Raw genomic sequence first — 25,794 nt, 5'->3', positions numbered from 1 at the left:
TAGCAGAAGGGTGACGGCCGTAAAGGAGAAAGAAAGGAGAGAAGTCAGCAGTGGACTGCGTTGCGGTGTTGTACGCATAGGTTACATACGGAAGCACAAGATCCCAGTTAGACTGGTTTGAAGAGACGTACATAGATAACATGTCACCGAGGGTACGGTTAAAGCGCTCGGTGAGACCGTTGGTTTGCGGATGATATGCGGAGGTGGTGCGATGAATTGTACTCCACTTGGTGAGCAGTGCCTTCACAACATCGGATAAGAAGGCGCGGCCTCTGTCGCTCAGCAATTCGCGAGGGGCGCCGTGACGAAGGATGAATCGGTTTAAAATAAACGAGGCAACTTCGGAGGCTGTGGCAGCTGGAAGGGCGGCGGTTTCGGCATACCCTGTCAAATGGTCAACCGCGACGATAGCCCAACGGTTGCCTGCCGAAGTGTACGGAAGGGGGCCGTATAATATATTTCATTGCATTTCATTTCATTTCATTTATTTTTCCCTTAAAGGCCCGAGGGCATTACATAAGGGGGGAGCAAACTCAAGATTTGTACCAACAAGACAAGAACACTACAAAGAAAGAAAAAAAATAACAGTGAAAAGGAATAAAAATGTACAGCAAGTAAGGGGCGTCGAAGAGGTTATACAATATGTAACAAGTAAAAAAAAATAACACATGAGTAAAAAAAGGCTAAGGAATGAAAAAAAGCAAGGACACTTGTCTGTATCAACCACAACATATAATTGAAAAGATTTCTCTCACGAAAAATGGTCTTTTAGTATTTCACGGAATGATTTGCGATTAGTGCATGATTCAATGGTGTTTGGCAGGGCATTCCATAGAGCTATTGCGTGCGGAAAAAAAGAAGAACTCAGTGCTAACGTGCGACAGTTGATGCGATCGATGCTATGATTATGGTTCAAGCGGCTAGACGTCCTATGGGGGGGTTCTAGTTTTGCGAGGCGTGAGAGCGGATGATAATAGAAATGATGCAGAAGACAGAGGCGAGATATGATGCGGCGTGACATGAGCGATGGAATGGAGACGGACTGTTTCAGTGCAGTGATGCTGGTTTTTCTTGAATAGGAATATGTTATAAAGCGGATGGCGCGGTTCTGTACGGCTTCGAGGTCGGCGGCGAGATAAGTTTGAGATGGATGCCAAATGGATGACGCATATTCTAATTTCGGGTGAATGAATGTCATGTATGCTAGTTTCTTTATTTCAGGGGATGCGGCCTTCAAGTTACGTCGTAAGTAGCCGAGTGTGCGTGAGGCTTCTGCGCAAATGTTTTGAATGTGGGTTACAGATAGAGATGCTGTTAGGTGGAGGCCGAGATATTTGTATGATAATGTGGCGCCGACAAGAAGTGAGCCAATGCTGTACTGATGCTGATTCACAGTGCGTTTTCTCGTGAAAGACGTAGATTTCCACTCGCTAATGTTTAAGGAAAGGAGGGACTTATTACACCATGAGGCGAGTGTGTTAAGATCGGTTTGAAGTAAAGTTGAATCATTGGTCGCCTCAATAACTCTGTATATGACGCAATCATCTGCAAAAAGCCGTAAATTAGAGTTTATGTTACAAGGGAGATCATTAATGTAAATTAGGAATAGAAGCGGTGACAGTCCGGCGCCTGGAGGGACCCCTGATGTTACGCTGGTGAAGGGTGAATGGCTATCGTTTGCGGAAGTGAACTGCTTGTGTCCTGAAAGAAAATTTTCGATCCAGTGGATTAGGTTGGCGGGAATTCCTAGCAATGAAAACTTTTGAAGTAAGTGGCTATGGGGGACGCGATCGAATGCTTTAGAGTAATCGAGGAATATGGCATCTACTTGAAGGTTATTGTGCATGGATTCGAGTAAGTCATGTATGAACTCGGCAAGCCGACGCGGTCAAATGGGCGTGGCGGGCAGGGTAGCGGCTGCAATTCTCCAGCAGAACGTTGAGGAGGTGGCTTGCGACGTTGACAGGTAAGTCATGAGCGCACGTATTTGAGGTTGAAGGGGTACATGCACGCCAATAATGTCGTAGCCGGATGCGAGCGTAGGTCTCGAACACTCCGACATGACCACTCTCCGGGTCAGCGTGAAAATGGGCGCAAACTTCCGAGCGAAGGTGACGGGGAATGACTAGCAACCACATGCGGCCATCTGAGCTGTAGTTGCGGCGATAAAGGAGGTTATCACTAATTGAGAAATGGGAAGCATGGCGGCGAAGAGGACGCGAAGGAGAAAGAGCCGTAGGGTTGGTGAGGAAGTCAAGAAGGGAAGAGATCCATGGGTCGGCACGCTGCGCCGAAGGCATGGCGCTGATGTGAAGCATCGGTGAGGAGGCGTCTAAGGTTGAAAGGCTCGAAGTATTGGCTGCAAGCGGGCAGCGCGAGAGAGCATCGTCGTCTTGATGTGTGCGGCCAGTACGATACACGACGCGGATGTCGTATTCCTGGAGGCGAAGGGCCCACCTCGCGATGCGACCGGATGGGTCTTTCAGAGAGGAAAGCCAGCACAGGGCGTGGTGGTCGGCCACGACTTCAAACGGGCGGCCGTAGAGGTAAGAGCGGAACTTGGTAAGGTCCCAAACTATCGCCAGACACTCTTTTTCAATGACCGAGTAATTAGATTCAGCCTGTGTGATCGTGCGGCTGGCATAGGCAACGACGTATTCGGCGAAGCCAGGTTTGCGTTGTGCGAGTACGGCGCCGAGGCCTACCCCACTGGCGTCAGTATGGACCTCGGTGGGTGCGGTCGGGTCGAAATGGCGCAGTATCGGTGGGACAGTGAGGATACGGCGCAAGGAATTGAAGGTGTCGTCACACACTTGGGACCATTGTGAAAGATCGGAACTGCCGGACAGAAGTTGTGTCAAAGGAGCAGCGATTGAGGCAAAGTTGCTTATAAACCTACGGAAGTTGAAGCACAAACCTAGGAAGCTGCGCAGTTCTTTGATAGAAGTAGGTCGAGGGAACGTAGCCACAGCACGAAGTTTAGCCGGGTTCGGACGGACACCCTCCTTGGAAACAACGTGGCATAAAATGGTGAGTTGGCGAGCGGCAAAATGGCACTTCTTTAAGTTGAGCTGGAGGCCGGCGTCAGAGAGGCAGATCAGAACGTGCTTCAGGCGGTAAAGGTGAGTGTCAAAGTCAGGCGAGAACATGACGATGTCGTCGAGGTAACAGAGGCAGGTCTTCCACTTGAGACCACGCAGAATGGTATCCATCATCCGCTGAAACGTGGCGGGAGCATTACAAAGACCTAAAGGCATTACAGTAAATTCATATAGGCGTCAGGTGTTACAAAACATGTCTTGGGGCGATCGGCCTCTTCCATGGGTACCTGCCAGTACCCGGAATGTGAATCTATAGAGGAAAAAATTGCGGCACCTTGCAAGCAGTCTAGCGCGTCATTGATGCGTGGCAGGGGATATACGTCCTTTCGCGTAATCTTGTTAAGGCGGCGGTAGTCTACGCAGAAACGGATGGAACCGTCTTTCTTTTGGACAAGCACAACTGGCGAATCCCATGGACTGCTTGAGGGTTTAATCACGCCGCTCTTGAGCATTTGGTCGACTTGATCTTCAATAACTTGGCGCTCGGGTGCCGACACACGATAGGGGCGCTGCCGTAGAGGAGCGTGGGCACATGTGTCTATGCGATGTGTGACAGTCGACATTTTGCCCAGTGAGCTGTGATGACAGTCGAAGGAGGCGCGGAACTGGTGGAGCAAGTCGAGCAGTTGCGTGCGCTGCGGCGGTGGAAGATCTGCGTCGGTAGATGAAGGAGTGGGTGTAGAAGATGTTGGGCTGAGCGCAGCGAGACTGATGTCCGATGAACCGGCAGTCTCCTCATGGGTTAGAATAGACGCGACAGGTAGAATAGACGCGACACTGCCGACACATTCGCCACGGCGCAAAGCACTAGGGTAGGGAAACGGGTTACAGACCCACAGTATGGTAAGGCCAGCAGAAATAGTCAATACGGCATAAGGCCGAGGAAAGCACTTGCGCCGGAGAAAAGTATGGGCTGGCGTGAAAAGAACAGTGTCATCACGGGAATGGGCACAAGAGAGGCGCACAAGGACGGAAGAGCATGGAGGCAGGTCGATGTCTTCGGTGACGAGGGCTTTAATACATGGCAGTTAAGGAGCAGCGTCCGGCAGGGATTGGGGCAGAGCAAAGAACGCGACTTCAGCACGAGCGCAATCGATGACAGCGGCATGACGAGACAGGAAATCCCAGCCCAAAATAACACAGTGAGAACAACACGGCAGTACGACGAACTCGATCGTATAGAGGAGATCCTGAATTATACCTCAAGCGGTGCAAGCTGCCGATGGATTGATGTGCTGAGCGCTGGCCGTGCGCAGCGAGAGACCGGCAATTGGCGTCTTTACGTTCTTCAAGCGGCGACAGAGGTTTGCGTCTATTACTGAAATTGTGGCGCCAGTGTCTACAAGGGTCATGACAGAAATTCCCTCGACCGAAACGTCAATAAAGTTCGCAGGTGACAGTTGAGGTCTTTGGTAGTTCGACGAGGACGCAGTTCTTGCCTCAGGAACTGTGACATCTAGTTTTCCTCTTGAGAATTATTTGGACGGCGACGCATCGGAGAAATGGAGCGTCGTCGCGGCGAAGGGGAACGGCGGTAGGTAAACGCTGAACGGTCGGGGGAGAAAGGACGAGTGGACGCACGGGGCTCAGCAGACGCGGAGTACTGACGCGTACCCGGCCCCGGCCAGTACCCGGCCGGCGGTGCCGAAACTGGGAGACGGCGACGGGAATGGCGGGCTACGTGGCAAGGCAATCCGCAAGTGTAGCAAATAGGCCGGTTATCCGTCGTGCGCTAAGGATCTCGGTCTCGTGGAGATGGTCGAAGATAAGATGCCGGCGCTTGTACGGGCACTGACATTATAGGGTGCGTAGACGGCCGAGGTTGTGCGACGACTTCAGCGTAAGTGATTGGACGGGCGACAGGTTTTGGGGCGACGTTGCCATAATTCAGAGGGGTGGCTACTGGTCTTGGGGCGGCGTCATCGCACTCCAGCGGAGCTGCGACAGGTGATGGTGAATGCGCTGACGGAAGCACCTCAGCAACCTGCTCTCGAATTGCATATTGGAGAGCCGGGGACAAATATGGAGGCGACCCTTGAGGGCTAGGCAAAAGCGCAAGCTGCCGGGCCACCTCCTCACGTACAAAGTCCTTGATTTGCTGCAGCACAGAGGAGCTGTCAGCTGCGGGTGTCAGTCCAGAAAGTGACTCTGGCTGAGCTGAGTGCTGACGAGTCAGGACCCTCTGCTTACGCAGCTCCTCGAATCTCTGGCACAGCGTGATGACTTCTGAAACGGTGCGCAAGTCCCGAGCGAGCAGCGTTTGAAAGGCGTCATCATCAATGGCTTTCAAGCTCTGCTTGATATTGTCAGCTTCCGGCTTGCTGACGTTGACTCGGTTGCAGAGGGCGATTACATCTTCTATGTAGCTAGTGAAGCTTTCGCCGACCTGCTGCGACCGTTCACGCAAGCGTTGTTCGGCGCGAAGTTGTCTGACAGCTGGGCGACCAAACTCTTCGGAGAACTTCGTCTTGAAGGCCGACCAAGTCGCAACGTCCCCTTCATGGTTGCGATATAAAACCGGTACCGACGACATGACTCCTCATCTGAATTAATGAGAATCAACAACATCAAACCCTTAGAGTACTGGAGAAAGCTAGCAAGAATTAAATTCCTCTTTAAACCCATACCATTCTCAGTTCCGTCTTGACCCTTCATTGTATGTGAAACCTTCAACACCTAGAGTAACAAGGCATTGCCATCCGCATAAATTATCTCCTTTGTTTGCCCGCACCAACAACTTTGAATATTCTTTCTTTCCTTGAACTATAGCAGAATGGAACAACCTACCCCCTCATGTGTTTGTATCCGAAAATGTGCTTTCCGCCATTGAACAAGTACTTGACCGTTAACTATATTGTCTGTTGTTTGTTGCGACTCGTTTTATTTTCATGCTCCGTATCGCATCTACTGAATTCTGCTGTTGGCGTCGTCTTCTGCTGGTCGTCGGAGTTCTCTGTATGTTTATCCCACTCCTGCTTGGGCCTTAACGGCCTGCAGTATTGTAAAAATAAATAAAAAAAATTGCGCCTCTCCCGTACCCGAGAGTAGAGTAAGCACGAAATGTTTACGGGCCTAGCACAGGCTCCATTGCTCGGCTTAAGCAGCTGTGACGGTGGCGGCATTGAAATCCAGGAGATGGATGCAGAAGCGTACGCGGACACGACGAGACGCAGGCCTGACTAGAATGTATATGCAGCGCGTTCGAATACTTCGCGAGCGTGTATACATCTGCCTGCCAGAGGGGGAAAGGGCATGAAGGCCCTGCGGTTGGTCTTTTACATGCGTGAGTGTAGGACCGCAGCGCCATCCTTGGGGAGCGCGCGAAACTTTCTCGCCCTGGAGCTCCCCTCTTTCTCTAAGCGGCCTTCTCTCAAAGCCCCTAACAGGTCACGTATGACAACGAAGTGTATTGTGGCATGTATGGGCTTTTTGCACGCGTTATTAGAAATCGGAAATTATAATTCCGTGCATTATCAAGTGCACAGCTCGACTGATATCTTGATAAACATTGAGAAGAAACTGGCAGCAGTTATTTTTTGTGACTCGTTTGGAGAGCAACCGGCGCGCTTGTATGCCGGTCCCGTAGGAGGGCTTAGAGAGTCTCATTGAATCTCGTTAAGTCTCTTACGGTACCCGGATGTTGTCTTTTCAGAGCCCGGATGAGTGGAATTCAGTGCCCGGATGAGTGGATTTAAGTGCCCAGATGATGGCTCTCGGTCTCGGCGTGACGTCACCACACTGACGACAACGGGAGCTAAAAGCATTTCATGCTTAATAAATAAAAAAATAAATACCATAAGTTTGCGACGCCGGTAAGATAAAAAATTACATTGTTGAGCTTTGTCTCGTCATCCCACTTGTTATACAGGCTCACCCGCTCGTAGGATGCGAGCCAGTCTTCCACATCATGGTCATCTGTGCCGCTGAAGATAGCCGGGCCCCTGAAGATACCAGCACCTCCACCAAATGTAGGATGGGGGTTTGTTACAGGCACTGGGACCTCAGGAGCAGAGCGGCAACAGTCCGTGGTCGGCGAAGGCGAGAACACAGCACGCGCAGCGATGGCAATGCCGCCGCTAAGCAGAACGGTCGTCTTCGTCTTCACATACTACATTTGTTCTTAGTGGCGTTCGCATCGAGTATCTGTATCGGTAAAAAGTTTCAGGTATCGGAAATACAATTATTAAGGGTATCGGGTAGTGGTATGGAAGACAGTTTCTTGAAGTACCGTGCCCAGCCCTGGTAAACACAACCCATAAAAACGTTCGTCAGCGAGGCTTACATCGCTGTTTTTTAGTGCAACGCATGTCTGGCCGCATTTATCCGCTATCACGCTTCGTCTGCTGTGGTATCTTTTCGGGGACGTCCACGTTTCTCTCCTCGTGGTGCCGATGTCGAGGCCAGAGAAGTAGAAGCGGTCGGCTCACTGAACATAGCGCGAGCACACAGCCAGCAGCGACGAAATCCAACGAGCAAATGGCGCGCCAGGTGCAGAAGTGACGCCACGTGTCCGATGGCGCTATGCCATCTGGCTTCACGTAACACTTACTCGCCCCCCTACGCGCCCTCCTCCTCTCAAGTCTGGGGCCTCAAACGCGTCCTCACTGCTCAGCTGTGCAATGACCTCTCCTCCTCACACAAAACTTGCCCTTTCCCACTCTTACATTTGGCACCCCTCTTCCCACTTTATTTTTACGACCATCTCGGCGGCACAAACGCCGTCGCCTATTCTGGTAATCGGTCAATAAATGCTTGCGCACTAAAAACTGATGTGGTCTTTATAGCTCCCGCTTCGTTCCACGAATATGTGCTCCTTAGCGGCCTTTCAAAGGAAAAGAACAAAACTAAGAAGTTCTTACTTGGCGCCCACAATTAGTAAACTCACATGATTACCTCCTGACCATCTGAGTTGCTCGCAGTCTAATTTAGCGCAAAGGCATGGCTCTTTGGGGTGCTACGTCCAGCCGCCGAATATGCGCGACCTCGGGAGAACTGAAATTGGCACCCCTCACTCCGTATATGTGTCACCAAAGCTGGGCGCGGTCCTGGCACACAGTGCTCCTTCACTACGCAGCACTATGAGTGCGAAGTTTATAGCACGAAATCGCATGATTTCAGAACTGTGCCTAAAAAAGCGGGTAAAAGGACCACTCTAGGTCGAGTGCAATGTTTCTAAACCATATGGTTCCTAAATGCAGGGAGGCTGAGCAGAAGTAATGCACGTAGGAAGTCGTGGTGCAGCTGTGCTAAAGGATTACTACTAATAGGACGTGGCGGTTGGGGCCTCAAAAAATTCGTGGTACTTACCTTCCACTTGATCAGAATTTCTCCTCCGCTGCTCTCATCGACGGTCACATTAAGAGGCGGTAGTTGTGGCGCTGAAATTGGAGTGCGTTCATTTTGGCACTTCATGCTCTGCAATTTGCTTGACTTACTTCGTCTTAATTGGACTTAAATAAGAAAAAGAGCTATTTATTTTTCATTTATTAATTCTTTATGCATATGCTGCAAGCATGCATAGGTGCAGGCAAAAAAACATTAATAAAATATCAAAATCACATCAAAAACTATACAAAATTATAGCAACAGTAACATAGCAAAACAAAGATATAGCAGCACAACATACAGCAAAGCAAAATACATAACTTATCCACATGAAACATGGCTGAGGAACATAGGTTTGATTTTTGGCGGTTGATACGGCTACGTTAACCAGTTCCGGTCGGTTATAGTAGGTAGTCTAAAGGAAAACTTGTACACACCGGTATTGGCAAAGTAAGGTGTTAATAGAGTTTTATGAAAACATCATGTACTTCTCAAAGCCCTTGGTGACCGATACAGCGCAGAAATGTAAGGCATGAGGAACAAATAACAGATTTAACACTGAACTACAGGTAAAAAATTTCCGATTCGGCTCACGAAGAACGTCGCGCAGTTTGTGCGTAAATATTATACAAAATACAAGATTCACCTAATTCTGTACCCCGAAACATGGCTGCAGACGCACCCAGTAAACGCCAGACTGACTGAGCTGCATGCGCAGATAATTTTAACTTGTATGACAGATACTTTTGACTTCCTGCTTTAGACACTCAAAATGAAGTCATGAAATGAGAGTAAATATAGGAGCGTCCTCGTATAACACAGGCGTAGATGTAGTGGGGAATTTTTGCACACAGATGTAGCACTGTGGACATTGAAGAGCTCCGTATTAATTCGACAATGTGGAGTTCAAGTAGAACATCTTCTCGGTCTAGTTGACGAATTGCTTCTGACAATATAAAGTTGCGCGAAAAAAAAAACAAGCACAGGAGGCAGGGTACGATACTGGACCAGCGCAAACTGAAAACTAATTTTATTCCAGTAAGGTATCTGTCTGGGCTAGTCGGTACATAGTTCAAACTGAAGGCACAGCGCACGAAGGACGGGACTAAGGCAGAGACAAACATAGCGCTGACTTGTAACTAAAATGCTTTATTGCTCGCATGCAATACATACGCGAAAAGGAGTACAATCAACAGATAGAACAGCATCAGTGATGATTGTCAAAAAACCCACAATAACAAGCACACAATCGCACCCTACACTTAGCAAACTTAACTGTTAAGATACTCAATTTCCTTTTGTGTTAGCGCGACGGAAGCTTTGCTGAGGCAATTGTCAAGTCACCGGTGAATTTTTGTTAATGCACTCCTTTTTTGAGCGATATATAGTGCAATGCTGTATAAACATAAGGACCAACGCACGCGGGAAATTGTGTAAGCTCTTTTAATTCAGCGGGGACTTGAAAATTGCGTCAGGAAACCTTCCGTCACGCTAACAAAAAAAGAAATTTACTATCTTAATAGTACAGTTTGCTAAGTGTAGGGTGCGATTGTGTGCTTGTTGTTGTCGGTTTTTTTTCACAATCATCACTGATGCTGTTTTATCTGTTCATTGTACTCCTTTTCGCCTATTTACTGCGTGCGAGCAATAGAGCCTTTTAGTCGCAAATCAGAGCTGTGTTTGTCCCTTTCTTAGTCTCGTCCTTCGTGCGCTGTGCCTTCAGTTTGAAGTTTCTTCGTAGAACGCGGCATTATTCGAAGGAAACCGAAAACAACCAGGCATGTGCACTCAATACCGCGGATGTTAGAAGCTACAGACGCCAAGGACGAACCTTGCAGCACATTATCAAGACAGGCTATTTCACTTTTGTACAGCGGTACAGAACAATCGCTGATATAGTCACGCCTATTCTTCTTTACAATAGGCTTCCATCAGTTAACGTGAGATAGTGTTCCGGCTCTTGGCCAAAATTCTGATTTCACCCACCAGTGGCCTGGAGCCCTGGAAAGTCAGGCAATGCTTACGCAAATTTCAACCCTTCCCCGCTGATAAAGATAGCTGATGGTCCGTGCACGATCTTTAACGCAGCGCTAAGTGCGGCCTGCCTACTTCCTACCACAAGTTAGCGGTATCTCGTTTATGACACCGTCGGCGCATTCCACAAAAGGCATAGAGCCCTTATGGCCACTACCACTGTCAAGGCGAAAGCCTTTAATGCCTCACCGTTGTCGACAGAAGGTTGGCAGCAGAGGTGTCACGCTTTTCTAGTCAGACCAGGAAAAAAATCTTTTTGCACGATGGGATTCGAGTTACCATCTTTCCGTTCCGCAGCCGAGCGCGCTAATTTCTACGCTACTTTCTGCCAACGCATATATAGTTCTCCTTGTCTAGGACACTGGAAAGTGTTTGCAGAAAGGCGCACAAAAAGACGGATGCCTCCCAAACGCCCTCTAGTGTCTCCAGCATTTAGGATTCACAAACAACTGTGCACTTAATTGACATCTTAACCACACGTCAGTGACACAAGCAGCAACAGCACGCTAAAGACTTTCGCCTCACCGCACTTTAGGACAACAAAGTGCCCCCTGAATTTTTTATTTGCGCCTTGTTTAGTGATGCGGGGCACAGCTTCGCTAGTCTTAACGCATTGGTGTACTTTCCCGCCACTTTCTTCAGGTTGTACGGCACCTTCTGCACATACGACATCACTATTCATATTTTTACCTTACGCCCTTTTTCGAGCTGTTCCTTTCATTTCTTGCAGTAGTGTCTCAGCCACAGCCGACGCGATCGCAAAGAGGAATCCCGCAGACCTAAGCCGCCTGCCTATCTGTTCATTAAAGCTTCCCTGCAGCCGCCGTGGTGGCTCAGTGGTTATGGTGCTCGGCTGCTGACCCGAAAGACGCGGGTTCGATCCCGTCCATGGCGGTCGAATTTCAATGGAGGGAAAATTCTAGAGGCCCGAGTAGTTTGCGATGTCAGGGCGCGTTAAAGAACTTCAGGCTTCCCTCATAGCCTGAGTCACATCGGGATGTTAAACCTTCACAAGCAGAACCTTTCCGGCATTTTTTGTGGACACGACTTAGTGCGGGCAGACTCTAGGCACTGAGCCTCACCACTATCGCACATGAGGAAATGGAAGAGTGTATCACAAAGAAGAATTGGCGTGAGTGTATGAGCGATTATTTCATCAAACTCTATAATAGTGCCATAGCCTTTCCAGATAAGATGCGCCATGTGTCCTCGGTGTCTGCATTTTGTAATATGCGCTGTTTTGAATGTTTATACCTGGTTGTTTTCTGTTGCCCTGAAATAGTGTCGCGTTGTACGAATAAAATTAGTGGTCAGTTAGCGCTCGTCCCGCACTCTGTCTCATGTGAACGTTTTTTTCGCTCCACTTTACCATCTCAGAAATGGGGAGTTCCTTAACGTACATCAAAGTCGGGAATTATCGCATTTCGCTTCCTCAAAATGCAGAAAACGTGGCCAGGATCGGACCAGCGACATTGTGCTCTGAGGCCGTCTTCATTATCTCTGAAGTTGCACAATACGCCACAAAAGTGTATTTAGGAAAACAAGTCTGCACGCGCAGCAGCGCGAAGCATTTGCTACTGTTGAGTTTCGATCATCGCAAGTTTCATCAGTGTCAGCCAGAGGGCCTCAAATGATGTTAGTAATCCTGTCCGAGGGACTCGCCTTATTTTGCTAGTCTTGTTTTATGATAGCATGTTGTTATGTGGAAAATCAACACGTTTCCGTTTTGGGCACCCTGAACTCTTTGCATATACTCTGACCTCAACTCGTTCTCTCTCGTTAATTGCAGATGCAACAGCCGCTGACAGTAAACAAGCCCCTTGCAGGACGGCTCCAACGACTGTCAGCCATTAGCGCTCTCGATAAACTGCTCCCTTCCACGTGAGCTTCGCGCTAGCGCCTCTTCCCGATCGCACTTCCTCGTTCTTCTGTATATGCCTCCTGTGCCTCCTTTCATTCTTTCTTTTCTAAGAACCACTTAGTCACTGCAGCAGGTACATTTTGACAAGTGTACCTTTGCGTTGGCTTAGTGGTTAGAGCGCTCGGCTACTGAGCCGGAGTACCCGATTCCGATCTCGGCCTCGGCGGCTGTATTTCGCTAGAGGTGAAACAGAAAAGTCGCCCATCTGTTGAGGGATGTCAGTTCTCGTTAAAATCCTCAGGTGGTCGAAATTATTGCAGAGCCCTCCACTACTGCACATATTTCTTCTTTGACTTCCTGCCCCGCCGCGGTGGCTCAGTGGTTACGGCGCTCGGCTGCTGACCCGAAATACGCGGGTTCGATCCCGGCCGCGGCGGCTGAATTTCGATGAAGGCGAAATTCTAGAGGCCCGTGTACTGTGCGATGTCAGTGCACGTTAAAGAACCCCAGGTGGTCGAAATTCCCGGAGCCCTTCACTACGGCGTTCCTCATAGCCTCAGTTGCTTCGGGACGTTAAACCCCAATAAACCAAACCAATAAACCAATCTTTGACTTCCTGCTTCATACCTTCCCCACGGCGCCGCAGAGGTGTTTACTTATATGTGATACAGTTACTGCGCCCTTTCCATTCCTCAAAGCTAACTCCCAATCAGTCAGGAACCCCTTCTGCTCAAAGTACATCTGCCTTGGCCTTCTCTGGAGCGTTTGTCTGTGTGACCCTCATGAACGAATGCTGTGTATGCAAAAACCTACTGAACTATTCTTGAAAGAAAAAGGAGCTTACGGCCGCAAGGGGTGTGGAAGCGGGCCACGGGCGCCCCGTACTCCCGGTGTCCAGCATCCGAGTCGATGACAAGTACGCGAGCCTCGTACTCCATGCCGCCTCTCAGCGGAGACAGTGCCACATTATGCCTGGTGGGACGGTGCACGAGCTTCTCCGTCCAAGCAGCACCGGATACCGGCTGCACAGAACATATCGGATCGGCTGGTAGCCAGATCACCGCTGTGCGCAAGTCGTCCGCGATGCGCATCGCTGGATATACATGTATAATTGCCTGGCCACCTCCCACTATCCGGAGCACCACAGAATCTACACAACTTGACATCTCTGGCTCTGATGGTTGAAATCGTGAACATCATGCGACAAAGTTACTGTTAGGACCTTCTAATGATGGCAGCAACTTTGGCAGCAGCAGCGGACACGCGCACAAGCAATTGAAGCTACTATCTACCATTTTTCAGCACTTCCAGTGACGCATCGGCGCGTGTCATCGCGCGAGGATACCTGCTACGGGCGTGGCTGTCATCTGTGTACCGTGAGCGACACCTGGTCCGCTGTTTTCCTGTGGCTACACAGAGCGTCTTTCCTGACACTTTGGCAGCAGCAGCGGACACGCGCACAAGCAATTGAAGCTACTATCTACCATTTTTCAGGTACTGGACGTTGGCCTCTGCCTATACTTGGTGGTCTTCCTGTGGCCCTTTTCTACTGTACCGGCGGCTGCCTTGGCGCCGGCCCTACCTGTTTCCGGTCATCGAACCTTCGTCTCTACACCACTTTTGCAACTTTCCGCAGCACTTCCAGTGACGCATCGGCGCGTGTCATCGCGCGAGGATACCTGCTACGGGCGTGGCTGTCATCTGTGTACCGTGAGCGACACCTGGTCCGCTGTTTTCCTGTGGCTACGCAGAGCGTCTTTCCTGACACTTTGGCAGCAGCAGCGGACACGCGCACAAGCAATTGAAGCTACTATCTACCATTTTTCAGGTTAGTCTTGACTACATTTGTAGTACTTCTTTCCGGTGTCTCTGCTGCTGCTGCCGAAGTGTTTGTGACCTGCCAAATGCAGAACTACTAAAGGTTCTCAAAGAGTTTAAGCAAGAAGTTCGCGACTTGCTTAAAAGTGACTTGCAGGAACAATTTACTGACTTGCGTACCTCTCTCGAAAGAGAACTTCGAAAAGAGCATCGCGACCTGAAGCAGAGCCTTGAATTCCTCAATAAACAGTATGAGGAAATGGTAACGAAGTGCACACGGCTCGAGGTAGAAAATAATGAACTGAAGGCTCAGAATGAAATTCTAGTGGCTGAGCAAGAGGAGCTTAAAACACTGGCTGTTCAACATGAGAAGAGAACAACTGCCCTTGAAAAGTATTCACGTAACAAAAACATTGAACTGAAAAATGTCCCCAACTCTTCCGATGAAAAGCTAACAGAAGTCCTTGCAAAACTTGGTGAAGCAGTAGGCGAGCCGATAGAAGAAAGCGACATCGATATTTGTCATCGTGTTCCTGCCAGAGATGCCCCTTTCCCACACATTGTTATACAATTCCACAACCGGTCTAAACGGGATGCTGTGTTGGAAAAGGCGCGGAAAATGCGTCTATCAGCTACCGACGTCGGCCTTTCAGAAACAACGCCCATCTACGTAAACGAGCATATCTGTCCGCAGTTAAAAAAGCTGCTCGGTATGACAGTGGCAAGGAAAAAAGAGATGAGCTGGCTGTATGCGTGGACGAAAGGCGGAAAAATATTTGCCCGTAAAACCGATAAATCCGGAGTTCTTCAGATAACGAGCAGCAGTGACCTTGAAAAGATTGTTTAGCACGCTTAATCGTATACCAGATGGCACCACAAGTATCAACCTTGCCGCTCTTTCCAGAGAAGTACAAGATTTCTTGCTTACATATAAATGCTCAGTCAGCCAGAAACAAAGAAGACGAAATAACAACACTTTTTGACGGTTTTAAGTTTGATGCAGTGATGATAACAGAAACCTGGTATGCCGCCGCGGTGGCTCAGTGGCTATGGTACTCGGCTGCTGACCCAAAAGACGCGGGTTCGATCCCGGCCGCGGCGGCTAGAATTTCTTTGGAGGAGAAATTCTAGAGGCCCGTGTACTGTGCGATGTCAGTGCACGTTAAAGAACCCCAGGTGGTCGAAATTTCCGGAGCCCTTCACTACGGCGTCTCTCATAGCCTTAGTCGCTTTGGGACGTTAAACCCCATAAAACCAAACCAAACCAGAAACTTGGTACCGGGATGACTCGGAAGCGCTTCGTGTGCACGGCTATCGAACCTACTACTTGAATCGAAGTGGTAAGACAGGCAAAGCGGAAAGCTGGGCAAGTTGGATAACGTTCATGATGTAAAAATAGCGCACAGGGAACACAAGGGACGGAAAGTAAACGACGCAGACAAGCGCTAACTCGCAACTGAGGTTTATTGCTTATATTGCACGCGTCAGCAATAAACCTCAGTTGCGAGTTAGCGCTTGTCTGCGTCGTTTACTTTCCGTCCCTTGTGTTCCCTGTGCGCTATTTTTACATCATGAGGTAAGACAGGCGGCGGCGTAATGTTATTAGTGAAAGATACATTTGTATGCGACATTGTTGACATTTTTTCTGTAATAATTGATGATTATGAAATGCTAACTTTGCAATGTAATATGACCATTTTTTCTGTGGCATACCGTCCGCCCAAAGGTAGCAATAGAGCTTTTCTTTCATTTCTCGACACTTTCTTAGGTTGGATCAACGAAAACGCCTACAAACTAATTCTAGGTGGAGACTTGAACATTGACCTCCTACACTCGTCCCCACAAAGTGAAGAATTGTGCTGCACTTTAGAAACTAATGCTTTTATTAATCTCATAGAACAACCAACTCGTATAGAGCGGGATACATCTACACTCATTGACATTTTTATCACCAATGCTACAAATGTGCCCATCAGTTCAGGTGTTCTTCAAACACACATTAGTGACCATTTACCTATATATTTAGTGCTTAGTCATAAAAAGTTCCAATTAAAAGACGCGAGACCGACTGTAAGTACATTCCGGGAGATAAATGAAGATACCCTGGGGTCTTTTTTATAATTTAGTTTTAGGGATATCATGGGAGAGTGTTCTTTCAAGCGCTGATGCGGAGGAGGCTTATAACATCTTCATAGACAAATTTATAAAGGTATATAATGATTGCTTTCCCTTCAAAACTCGTAAGCGGCCACGCAAAGCACGCAAACCTTGGATTACAGCTGAATGTGTCAAAGCTATAAAGCTGAAAAATGTTCTTTATCAAAAGTTTTTAAAATCCAGAAACGAAAACGATTTAGGTGACTTCAAAAAACACAGAAACAGGACAAACAGCCTATTACGGAGAATTAAAAAAGAGTACTTTGAAAACCTTTTCATGCAGGACACGAAGCAAACTCCGGAAATAATTTGGAAAAGATTAAACACACTCCTAAATCGGCACACTGGTGCAATTGATAGCCCGGTGGAGATAAGTATGAATGGCACAACTCTTGCAGGAGAAGAATTAGCTAAAGCTTTTAATGATTTCTTCACATCTGTGGGAAATAGTCATCATGACCCAAGCTGCATGAACTTTATGCACCAACCAACAGAAGAGACTGCATTTTTATTCCCGGTAACTGCAGATGACGTTGTGTCTACAATCTTATCTCTAAACAATACTACCAGTACTGATGTAGATGGTTTGGAGATTCGGCCACTTAAACATGTTGCTACTATTATAGCCCCTGTTTTAGAGTACATCATTAATCAAATATTTTCATGCGGCCAATTTCCTCGCCGGCTCCAAGTGGCCAAAGTTACTGCCATATTTAAAGGTGGTGAGAAATGTAACATGTCTAACTACAGGCCAATTTCAATACTCCCTGTATTCTCCAAGGTCGTTGAGAAGCTAATACACGTACGAATGAGCTCATTTTTAACCAAGCATCAGATTATGACACCGTATCAGTTTGGGTTCACCAAAAAACGCTCTACAGAAAGCGCCTTGCTAGTGCAAAAAGAAATCATTCTTAACGCCTTTGAACACCAATTGTATTCACTTGGAATTTTCATAGACTATTCAAAGGCATTTGACAAAATAAATCACGTTACACTATTAACAAAATTGGAATATTATGGTTTCAGAGGCTGTTTCCTTGCTCTTATTAAATCCTACCTACAATACCGCCAACAAAGAGTGCACATAAGTAACTCTTGCTCCAGCTTCAAACCATTGCTACATGGCGTTCCGCAGGGAAGTATTCTCGGGCCACTACTTTTCAACCTATATATTAATGACCTTGTTAACATAGATTTAAAAACATCATTTATTATTTATGCCGATGACACAAGCTTATTTTTCTCCCATCACAGTTTACCCCTGCTTCTAAAAAAAGCGAATGCAGTGCTTGATGTATTGAACACTTGGTGTCTAAATAATTCCTTAACTATAAACGTCTCGAAGACAAAATCAGTTCTTTTTCGCCCTAAAAATAAACCAGTTAATTCAAATATTGTCCTGCAACTTGGTCTTTCAGTCATAGAGGTGGTACCAGTAATAAAAACCTTAGGTGTCCTTTTTCATGAGAATATGCAGTGGAACGCACATACTGACCTCGTTCACTCCAAACTATCCCGAATAGTTGGTATTCTTGCACGTTTTCGTAACTTTCTTCCTACGCACATTAAATTACTTTTGTATAACTCCCTTCTCACATCCACATTATCGTATTGCTACTTGATATGGGGCACAACAACGTACACAAACTTGTCCAAAATCTATCGACTGCAGAAAAAAGCTGTAAGAATTATTTCAAATGAACCCAATGACGCCCACACAAAACCTCTTTTTGATGACCTTAGATTACAACCATTACCAAACCTGTTCAATGCACTTCTGTTAAAACGTCATCATGCCTTTCATCTAAATAATGACCCTTTCCTTGAAAACCTTGCGACCCTGTCTCCGTTTGCGAAAGCATATAGCACACGAAGCACTCAGACATGGAAGATTCCTCACACACGTACTAACTATGGCCGCCAAATGCTGATGTACACACTACCACATGCTCTTAACTCTTCTGATAACACCTCCAAGTCACCTCCAAGACATTAACACTTACAATTATGAACCCGCAATGTTAGCCCTATCACTTAACATGTTTTTATGATTATGTAAAGCCATCGCCATATATATATATTGCTTTCCTTTATATCGCTATCACTTTTTGTCCACTGCTGTATTGCTTTGTGAACGGGGTGCTAGCCTTTGTCAAGCCGTTACAGGCTTTTTGCTAGCATCCCGTTGCATCACGAGTTCTGTAACATCATTGTTGATGCTAAATAAATTTGAATTTGAATTTGAATGAACACAATGCTCGTATTCAGGTTTGGCGCTAGTTGTTTTCTGGGCACAGACAATTCGAATAAAACGGGAATGAAACGAGTACGAACTGTCCAATTTCAATGCATCATAGACTGTGCATTCTTTTTCTGGTCTTCATCCCCATGCTAAACTTTGATTTGATTTGCTGAGTTCTACGGCACGTAGGCAACTAAGGCCATCATTCGCCATGCTCACGGTCTAAGGAAATCGTTTTATGCGGAGTTTTATAGCAGCATTAAAATCATCGTCGGTGAAGAGGGCCTATAACATTGGTATTTATTACATAGTGATGACAGAGTGAAGAATTTTTTTAAGTGGCTAGGAGTAAAAGCTTTAAAGACGGTCAGGGAGCCTCAACAGCAATTTGAGGTTGGGCTAGGATGTTAAGCCTCTCAACCAACCAAATAAAAACCTCGGCAATCTTCTCGGGAATCAGAAGGTGGCCGAGCTTTATCACAAAATGAAGCCAGGCAGAAGATAAAGATTTAGTTTTTCAGTCAAACCTGCATCTCTTAAAAAGCCAAACACATAATACGTGTCAGCAATAGCATCTCCTCCCAACAATACCATGGGGTGCAAATGAATGTAGTCATTAAAAACTGTGTAAAATACTTTTTCATTAGTTTTTCGACTTTCGTGCGTGAGAGTAAAATGTCATTTACTGCTGATTCTTCTCCGCAGTTTTTAAAAAGAGGCTTCTCTTTTTCTTTCGATATAAAGCTATTAGTAAGGTGTGTGTGTCCTATGCGAAGCCGGCACAGAATTCTTGAAACGTTCCTGGTGTGTGTAAGACTTTCCTGGTGTATTCCTGGTGTGTGTAAGAATGGCAGTAATAAGTGTAGTTTGTTATTTACTTCATTGTTCAAATCATAATCTTCATCTATGGTGTACTAATTGCATGCAATCCTTAAAGGATAAGCTTACTTCTTTATTTGTTTGCAACTAGGTCTATGGATGACGTCTTGCATGCACCAATGGAAAGACACAAAGCTAAGTTATGTACTGGATTTAGGCGCTTAGGATGCGATGGTCTCGCTGACTCATAAACTATACATCCATTGTCTAAGGTAGGGCGTACTACAGAGCGATAAATTTGTAAGGACATGTCCTACGGAACCCCAGTGTTATCGGGAGAGTACTTTGAGCATGTCAAGGATCGAGAGGCTTTCTTTTGGAAAGCATTAATTTGAAGTAGGAATGTTAGTTTTTTGTCAAAAGTAACGCCGAAAAATTTTATTTCGTTCTTTATAGGTAGCTTGGTTTTGTTCAGATGTAAGGTGGAGTCGGATTGTTGGCCTCGTTTTAGTGAGAACAAAACACCCACTGCCGCCGCGGTGGCTCAGCGGTTATGGTGCTCGGCTGCTGACCCGAAAGACGCAGGTTCGATCCCGGCCGCGGCGGCTAGAATTTCTTTGGAGGAGAAATTCTAGAGGCCCGTGTACTGTGCGATGTCAGTGCACAGGTGGTCGAAATTTTCGGAGCCCTTCACTACGGCGTCTCTCATAGCCTTAGTCGCTTTGGGACGTTAAACCCCATAAACCAAACCAAACCAAAACACCCACTGTTTTCTGTGTGGAGAATTGCAATACATTTTTGTCTGCTCATGTCTCTCTCTAGGGTCGAAATTTGGGCAAGTAGTTACTGATTCATAACATATGAGTAGCGCAAAACCAGGAGGATGGAGAAAAGGGAGAGACTGTGTTGGGGGTGTGTTCTCTCCCTTTTGTCCGTCGTCCTGGTTCTGGGCTACTCTTATGTTGTCTCTCTCTAGTTTGTTTATTGTCAACAGTATTTGTCTTTCACATGTTGCTGCATTGGAGGACACCCAGGCATTTTTTGTCTGCCCATGTCTCTAGTTTGTTTATTGTAAACAGTATTTGTCTGTGATATGTTCTACATTGGTGGTCGTGCAGTTTATTTGAAGGTCATCGACATAGATTGAATACACAAAATATTTCGGGATTATTTTGGTCATGGAATTCATTTTTACAACAAAGAATGTTGTGCTCAAAATACACCAATGAGGAATCTCGTTCTCTTGAACGAAGTTCCTTGAAAGGGTTCACCCCATGTGCACTTTAAATGAGCGGGTCGACAGGAAATAATTTAGGCAGTTTAATATTCTGCCGCGGATGTCAAGTTCTGCAGGATGGCGCCGAATCACAAACCTTCACTTTTTAATTTACGCCATCTCCAGGTCGAAAAATACAGCTTGGCAGTCTTTTTTGTGTATAAAAGCTTCACGTACAGTATTTTCAAGGCCGACTCGATGGTGTTAGGACTGGTGGTCCGAGCCAGGAAACGGTCGAGGCGACGGTGAGTAAAAGGACGTTTATGTACAGTATGTACAAGGGCTTTTACATGATACAAGGGTCAAGAGCACCACGGGCAGGCACACAGAAGAAGGGCGGCCCCGGCGGCGAGCGTAGCTCCGGCGTGATGGCTCTTCTGCTGCGCGTCTGCTGCTCGGGTTCAGCGCGGCTCCGTTTTTATAGCCGCTGGTAACGGTTACGGCAGCCAGCCGTTCAAATCCTCCAATCACTGGACACCGTTCAAATTAGACCAATGACCGAGAGCCGGCGAGCGTCGGAGGAATTCGCACCGACGGAGAGGAGGACAGGAGGAAGGGTCCGTGTCGGCGCCGCGGCGGCGGGATGAGTCACGCTGCATGTCGCGACTTGTCCGAGAAAGTCTGGGCCTGCTTTGAGCGACGGCGGGCGCGCAGCGCTTGTTTCCAGAGAGGCCAGCCAGCGAAATGTGGGCTCTGGCACTACAGCACCACCGCCGCCAGACAATGCGCCACAAAGACGAGCTACTTCCGCGTGGCTCGGATGCGGGGCGCGCTCGTACGCCAGGCTCCTCCAAGTTCTCGTCCGGAGTTCAGCCGCAGGTAGCTCCAGGCTCCTTTCCGAGAACGGATCCCGCTCGTCAGGACAGGATCACTGCTCCGCAGCTTAGTCGCCCAGGTGACTGGATCAGCTTCGCTCGGTCCTTCGGAAGAGCTTCCTTCTCAGCATCGGTCGTTGATCGTTCTGCATGTTGCGAAGAACCGACCGACAACAGGCAACACCCAACACGAGCAAGTGCCCTCCGTCACCCGTCAATACACCAGACTTGAAAGTCACAAAGCTCTGTTGGCTACATTTCTGTCCCCTTTTTGTTCCCTCTTCTACAAGAGACACATGTGGGATACAAGGACTTCAAAGTAATTAACTCAAACAAAGCGTCAAACACATGCAACACTTGGAATGAAATGAATGCAAAATAAATTCGCTCTCTTGAGATCACTCGGCCAGAACACACAGCTGAGGCCACAAATGAGGACATAAATTTTTCCCCGATCTACGAGCGAACTTAAAACAGCTGTTCGCGAAGAGACAAAATGTAGGTCACGAGGAGGCGAAGCCAGCCTTGCTTAGAACACACGGCTTAGTGCGTCTACGTTCGCGTTTTCCTCGCTTCTAACGGACGGTAAACGACACCCGCTACAGCGGAAACTAGTGACTCTGCCTCTTTCGCTGTGCTGCGCTTTTCTCTCTCTCTCTCTCTACTACCGTGGTAGCTAACGTCTCTGCCTCTTTCGCGGTAGACGCGCTTTTCTTTCTCTCTCTACTACCGCGGTAGCTAATGTCTCTGCCTCTTTCGCGGTATACGCGCTTTTCTTTCTCTCTGTACTTGTCTTTCCAGTTTCTACGGGAGCTACAGTACGAGAGCGATTCGCTTTCATAGACTGGCAACTTGTCCATTTCTTTGCGCTTCGCGCGCCAGTCGCGACGTCCCATAGCGAGTGCGCAACGCTTCCGATGGGACCGTTCTTTCTTTCTCTCTGTTCGTGGGGGCAAGTCAGACCTTGCACGAGTCTTGACTTTCTCGCGCATCCGTTTGCCTTTCCGCTCGGTGTGTAGTTCGCCTCTACACGGCCTTTTGATTTCACGCCTACCGAATAGCGTTATCCTGACACGCGGCTTTTCATCGCGATAACTGTGCTTGGCCGGGCGCTTAGACGGTTTCTTGCAAATTTTCTTGCCCCTGTCACTGCGGCCTCGTACAATCTTTCGCTTTTTGAGCCGTCCTCGCGTTTTCCCTGCGCGCGCGTGCCGCTTTCTGTGGGAGCGCGGTTTCTCCCGTGACTGCAGCGGAAAGAGAGAGCCGTCCTGAGAACACGCGCCTTTGCACGTCTCGCTCTCTCTGTGCTGGCGGCAAGATTCACACTTATCCCGCTCCTTAATTTTTCTCCTCACGGGCAGCGCTCTCTTGTATCTCGGTTTCCTCCCAAGATACTCTTTCCCGCGCAAATGTTCGTACGATTTCTTTTTGCAGTTTATATTACTGCCAAGATCTATGTGCCTCGACCCACTTATGCGCTTTGCTTTGCGCGATAGTGATGCCTCGCACATTTCTCTAGCTCTGGTTCTGACGTTAGTTTCAGGACTAACCACGTGACTGACTTTACTAGAGTCATTTTGCCGGCGACGTTGGCGCTTCCGATGGTGGCAACCCGTCTCCGCGCGCTTGCCCTTTCTCTCTTTTCGGCAGCGCCCGTCTTTCTTATGCCTGCCTTTCATCTCTCGGCGGCACCACTGTTTCTTTTGCCTGCCTTTCCCCGTCTTTCGGTGACAGCTCTCTCTTGAGCTTGCCTTTACTGTCCTTTCGGCGGCAGCACTGCTTGTCTATCACCTTGTGGTGATAGCTCACTTTTCGGAACTGGCTGTTACTTTCCTTCCGGTTGCAGCTTTCTTTCTTGTGCTTTCCTTTCATTTTCTCCTGAGGAAGCACATGCTGCTTCCGTCGCCTAGGTTTCTGCTCTCTGACAATGTAACTATGATTCTCAGCCGATTCACGTGCGCTACCTAGATCAGACCTGTCTTTAGCGCCTTTACTATTGTCCTCCAAACTGCGTTCTTCCTCGTCAGCCTCTACGAGTGCACATTCGTCCTCATCTTTCTTGGACGGAATGACGTCTACCGCCCCTATGTCGTCTGGAACGTTCTGTTCTCCACTGTCGTCCAGCCCCTTAGTTTCTTCAGGCGCAGACGAACCAGTGTTTTCTACTGACTTTACTGCTGACACGCAGCTCTCGTAATGCTCCATACGCGTTTCAGCCAATTTCGGATGAGGGTCGGCTGTGCACTCAGTCGCGGTGTTCCCGCTACTGCAGCTGTTTTCTGGAATGTCGCCGAGCTCAGAGCAGTGCGAAAGCACGGGACTCGTTTCGCATCGCTCGCTGCAAACACTAGCGCACAACTCAGCGTCCGCAAACTCTACATGCGTCCGCATCCGTTGATCGGAAGTCTCAGGTTTCTGCATTTCTGTTGAATGCGCTGCACAACACGGTGTGCAGTCCTCGTTTACTTCGCTTGCGTCGGCGCAGGCGTTTTCATTAATGTCCAGACGGACGTCCTCTCTGCCCTGCTCTGCAGCTTCTCCTGCTTTTGACTCGCAAGGAGATCCGCTTTCCGGTACCTCCGCCACAATCTCAATGGGCGAGACCTGTGTAAGTGCATCGTCCGATGCTGTGACTACGTTATTTGATGGTAGAGAGGTTTCCTTGGTTGGCGAATGTGGGGAAATTCCCTCTATTACCGCAGCAGTTACATCTGCCACGTACGGACTACGTTCCTCTGTGCCGCACTGGCAGCTCTGCTCTACAGCTACGCACTCTACCTCTGCGTCACGATCTTCCGACCCTTCAGCATTTTCGAGCCACTCTAAAATGTCGGCTTTAAACTGGTAGGGAAAATCGTAAAACGATGGGGTGCTATTCTCTCGCAGGTACCTTTGGCGAAGGTCTGGCGGTGACACATTATATCTCATCAGTAAAAAGCTTTTCAGCTCATCGTAGTCCGCCAAGTCGCCATCCAACAGGCGCTTGACAACGTCATACGCTTCGCCGGAAAGCAGGGCTACCAACTTCTGTGCCCAACCATTCCGCTCAACGCGCTTTCTCTCGCAGACGCGCTCGAACTCCGCCAAATATTTCGCCATATCTTCGGCGATCACGAAGGGCTGCGGCGTGTCTCTCAGCTGCTGACCGTTAGTCTCATGCAGAGCGGACAATGTTCTATATCTCTCATATTCGATCTCATGCGCTTCAAGCTCGAGGCCCCTCAGTTTCCTGACGCGAGCACGCCGTTTTATCTCCTCTTCGCGCTCACGGCGTTCAGTGATCTCTTCCCAGGCCTCATTGGCTTCCTCAGCCGTTACATTCTCCTTCCGCATGATCTCCAGAATCGCATGCTTTTGTTTTGCGGGGCCCAAATCAATGTCCAACTCTTCACAAATTTCTATGAGTTCCTTCACTTTGAAGTTCTCCATCGCGCACAATAGCCTCTTGCAGTTTGCCCTTTTCTTAGAATTCCCTTGCCGTTCACTACTATAGCGCTACTAGTATGACACGCGCAAGTAATTCTTTCCGAAACGCCTCGTTTACTCCCTCTGCACCAGCTTTCGTTTCAAAGCGCTCCGACTTGGCTCGAAACAGCAAAGCTCTCCTACAGTGCTACACACACAGCCCTACTCTAGACTACAATCACGTGTGCTAGAGCAGTCTGGCGAATTGAGGGGAAAACATCAGGCACTCACCGCGCCGAGGTAGCTGACGCCGGTCGATCCCACCGCTGCCACCACTATTAGGACTGGTGGTCCGAGCCAGGAAACGGTCGAGGCGACGGTGAGTAAAAGGACGTTTATGTACAGTATGTACAAGGGCTTTTACATGATACAAGGGTCAAGAGCGCCACGGGCAGGCACACAGAAGAAGGGCGGCCCCGGCAGCGAGCGTAGCTCCGGCGTGATGGCTCTTCTGCTGCCCGTCTGCTGCTCGGGTTCAGCGCGGCTCCGTTTTTATAGCCGCTGGTAACGGTTACGGCAGCCAGCCGTTCAAATCCTCCAATCACTGGCCACCGTTCAAATTAGACCAATGGTCGAGAGCCGGCGAGCGTCGGAGGAATTCGCACCGACGGAGAGGAGGAGAGGAGGAAGGGTCCGTGTCGGCGCCGCGGCGGCGGGATGAGTCACGCTGCATGTCGCGACTTGTCCGAGAAAGTCTGGGCCTGCTTTGAGCGACGGCGGGCGCGCAGAGCTTGTTTCCAGAGAGGCCAGCCAGCGAAATATGAGCTCTGGCACTACAATGGTCAGTTGATGAGCATGCTTTTTTGTTGGCAGTCAGCGGCAATCCGCTTATTTGTCTAACCCTGCTTTTCGCTCTTGGCAGGGCGATCAGGTGTGCC

General features: G+C 48.3%; 1 protein-coding gene across 1 annotated transcript in view; it reads right to left on the bottom strand.

Moving 5' to 3' along the window:
• Positions 1-25,794, bottom strand: part of LOC149344915 (uncharacterized) — a 103,147-nt gene that overhangs the window by 41,472 nt on the left and 35,881 nt on the right. Inside the window, exons 5-6 of the mRNA XM_089547318.1 lie at positions 13,166-13,343; positions 8,409-8,479 (exon numbers count right to left, since the gene is read on the bottom strand). Of these exons, the coding sequence (XP_089403444.1) occupies positions 8,409-8,479; positions 13,166-13,343 (249 nt within the window). The remainder of the gene's footprint in view (positions 1-8,408; positions 8,480-13,165; positions 13,344-25,794) is intronic.

Source organism: Amblyomma mixtum, chromosome 5, assembly GCF_055824585.1.
Source record: "Amblyomma mixtum isolate Tamu chromosome 5, ASM5582458v1, whole genome shotgun sequence".
In the NCBI taxonomy this organism is placed as follows: domain Eukaryota; kingdom Metazoa; phylum Arthropoda; class Arachnida; order Ixodida; family Ixodidae; genus Amblyomma; species Amblyomma mixtum.
Note: the sequence above shows the minus strand (reverse complement) of the source record. Positions and strands in the feature narration are given on the sequence as shown.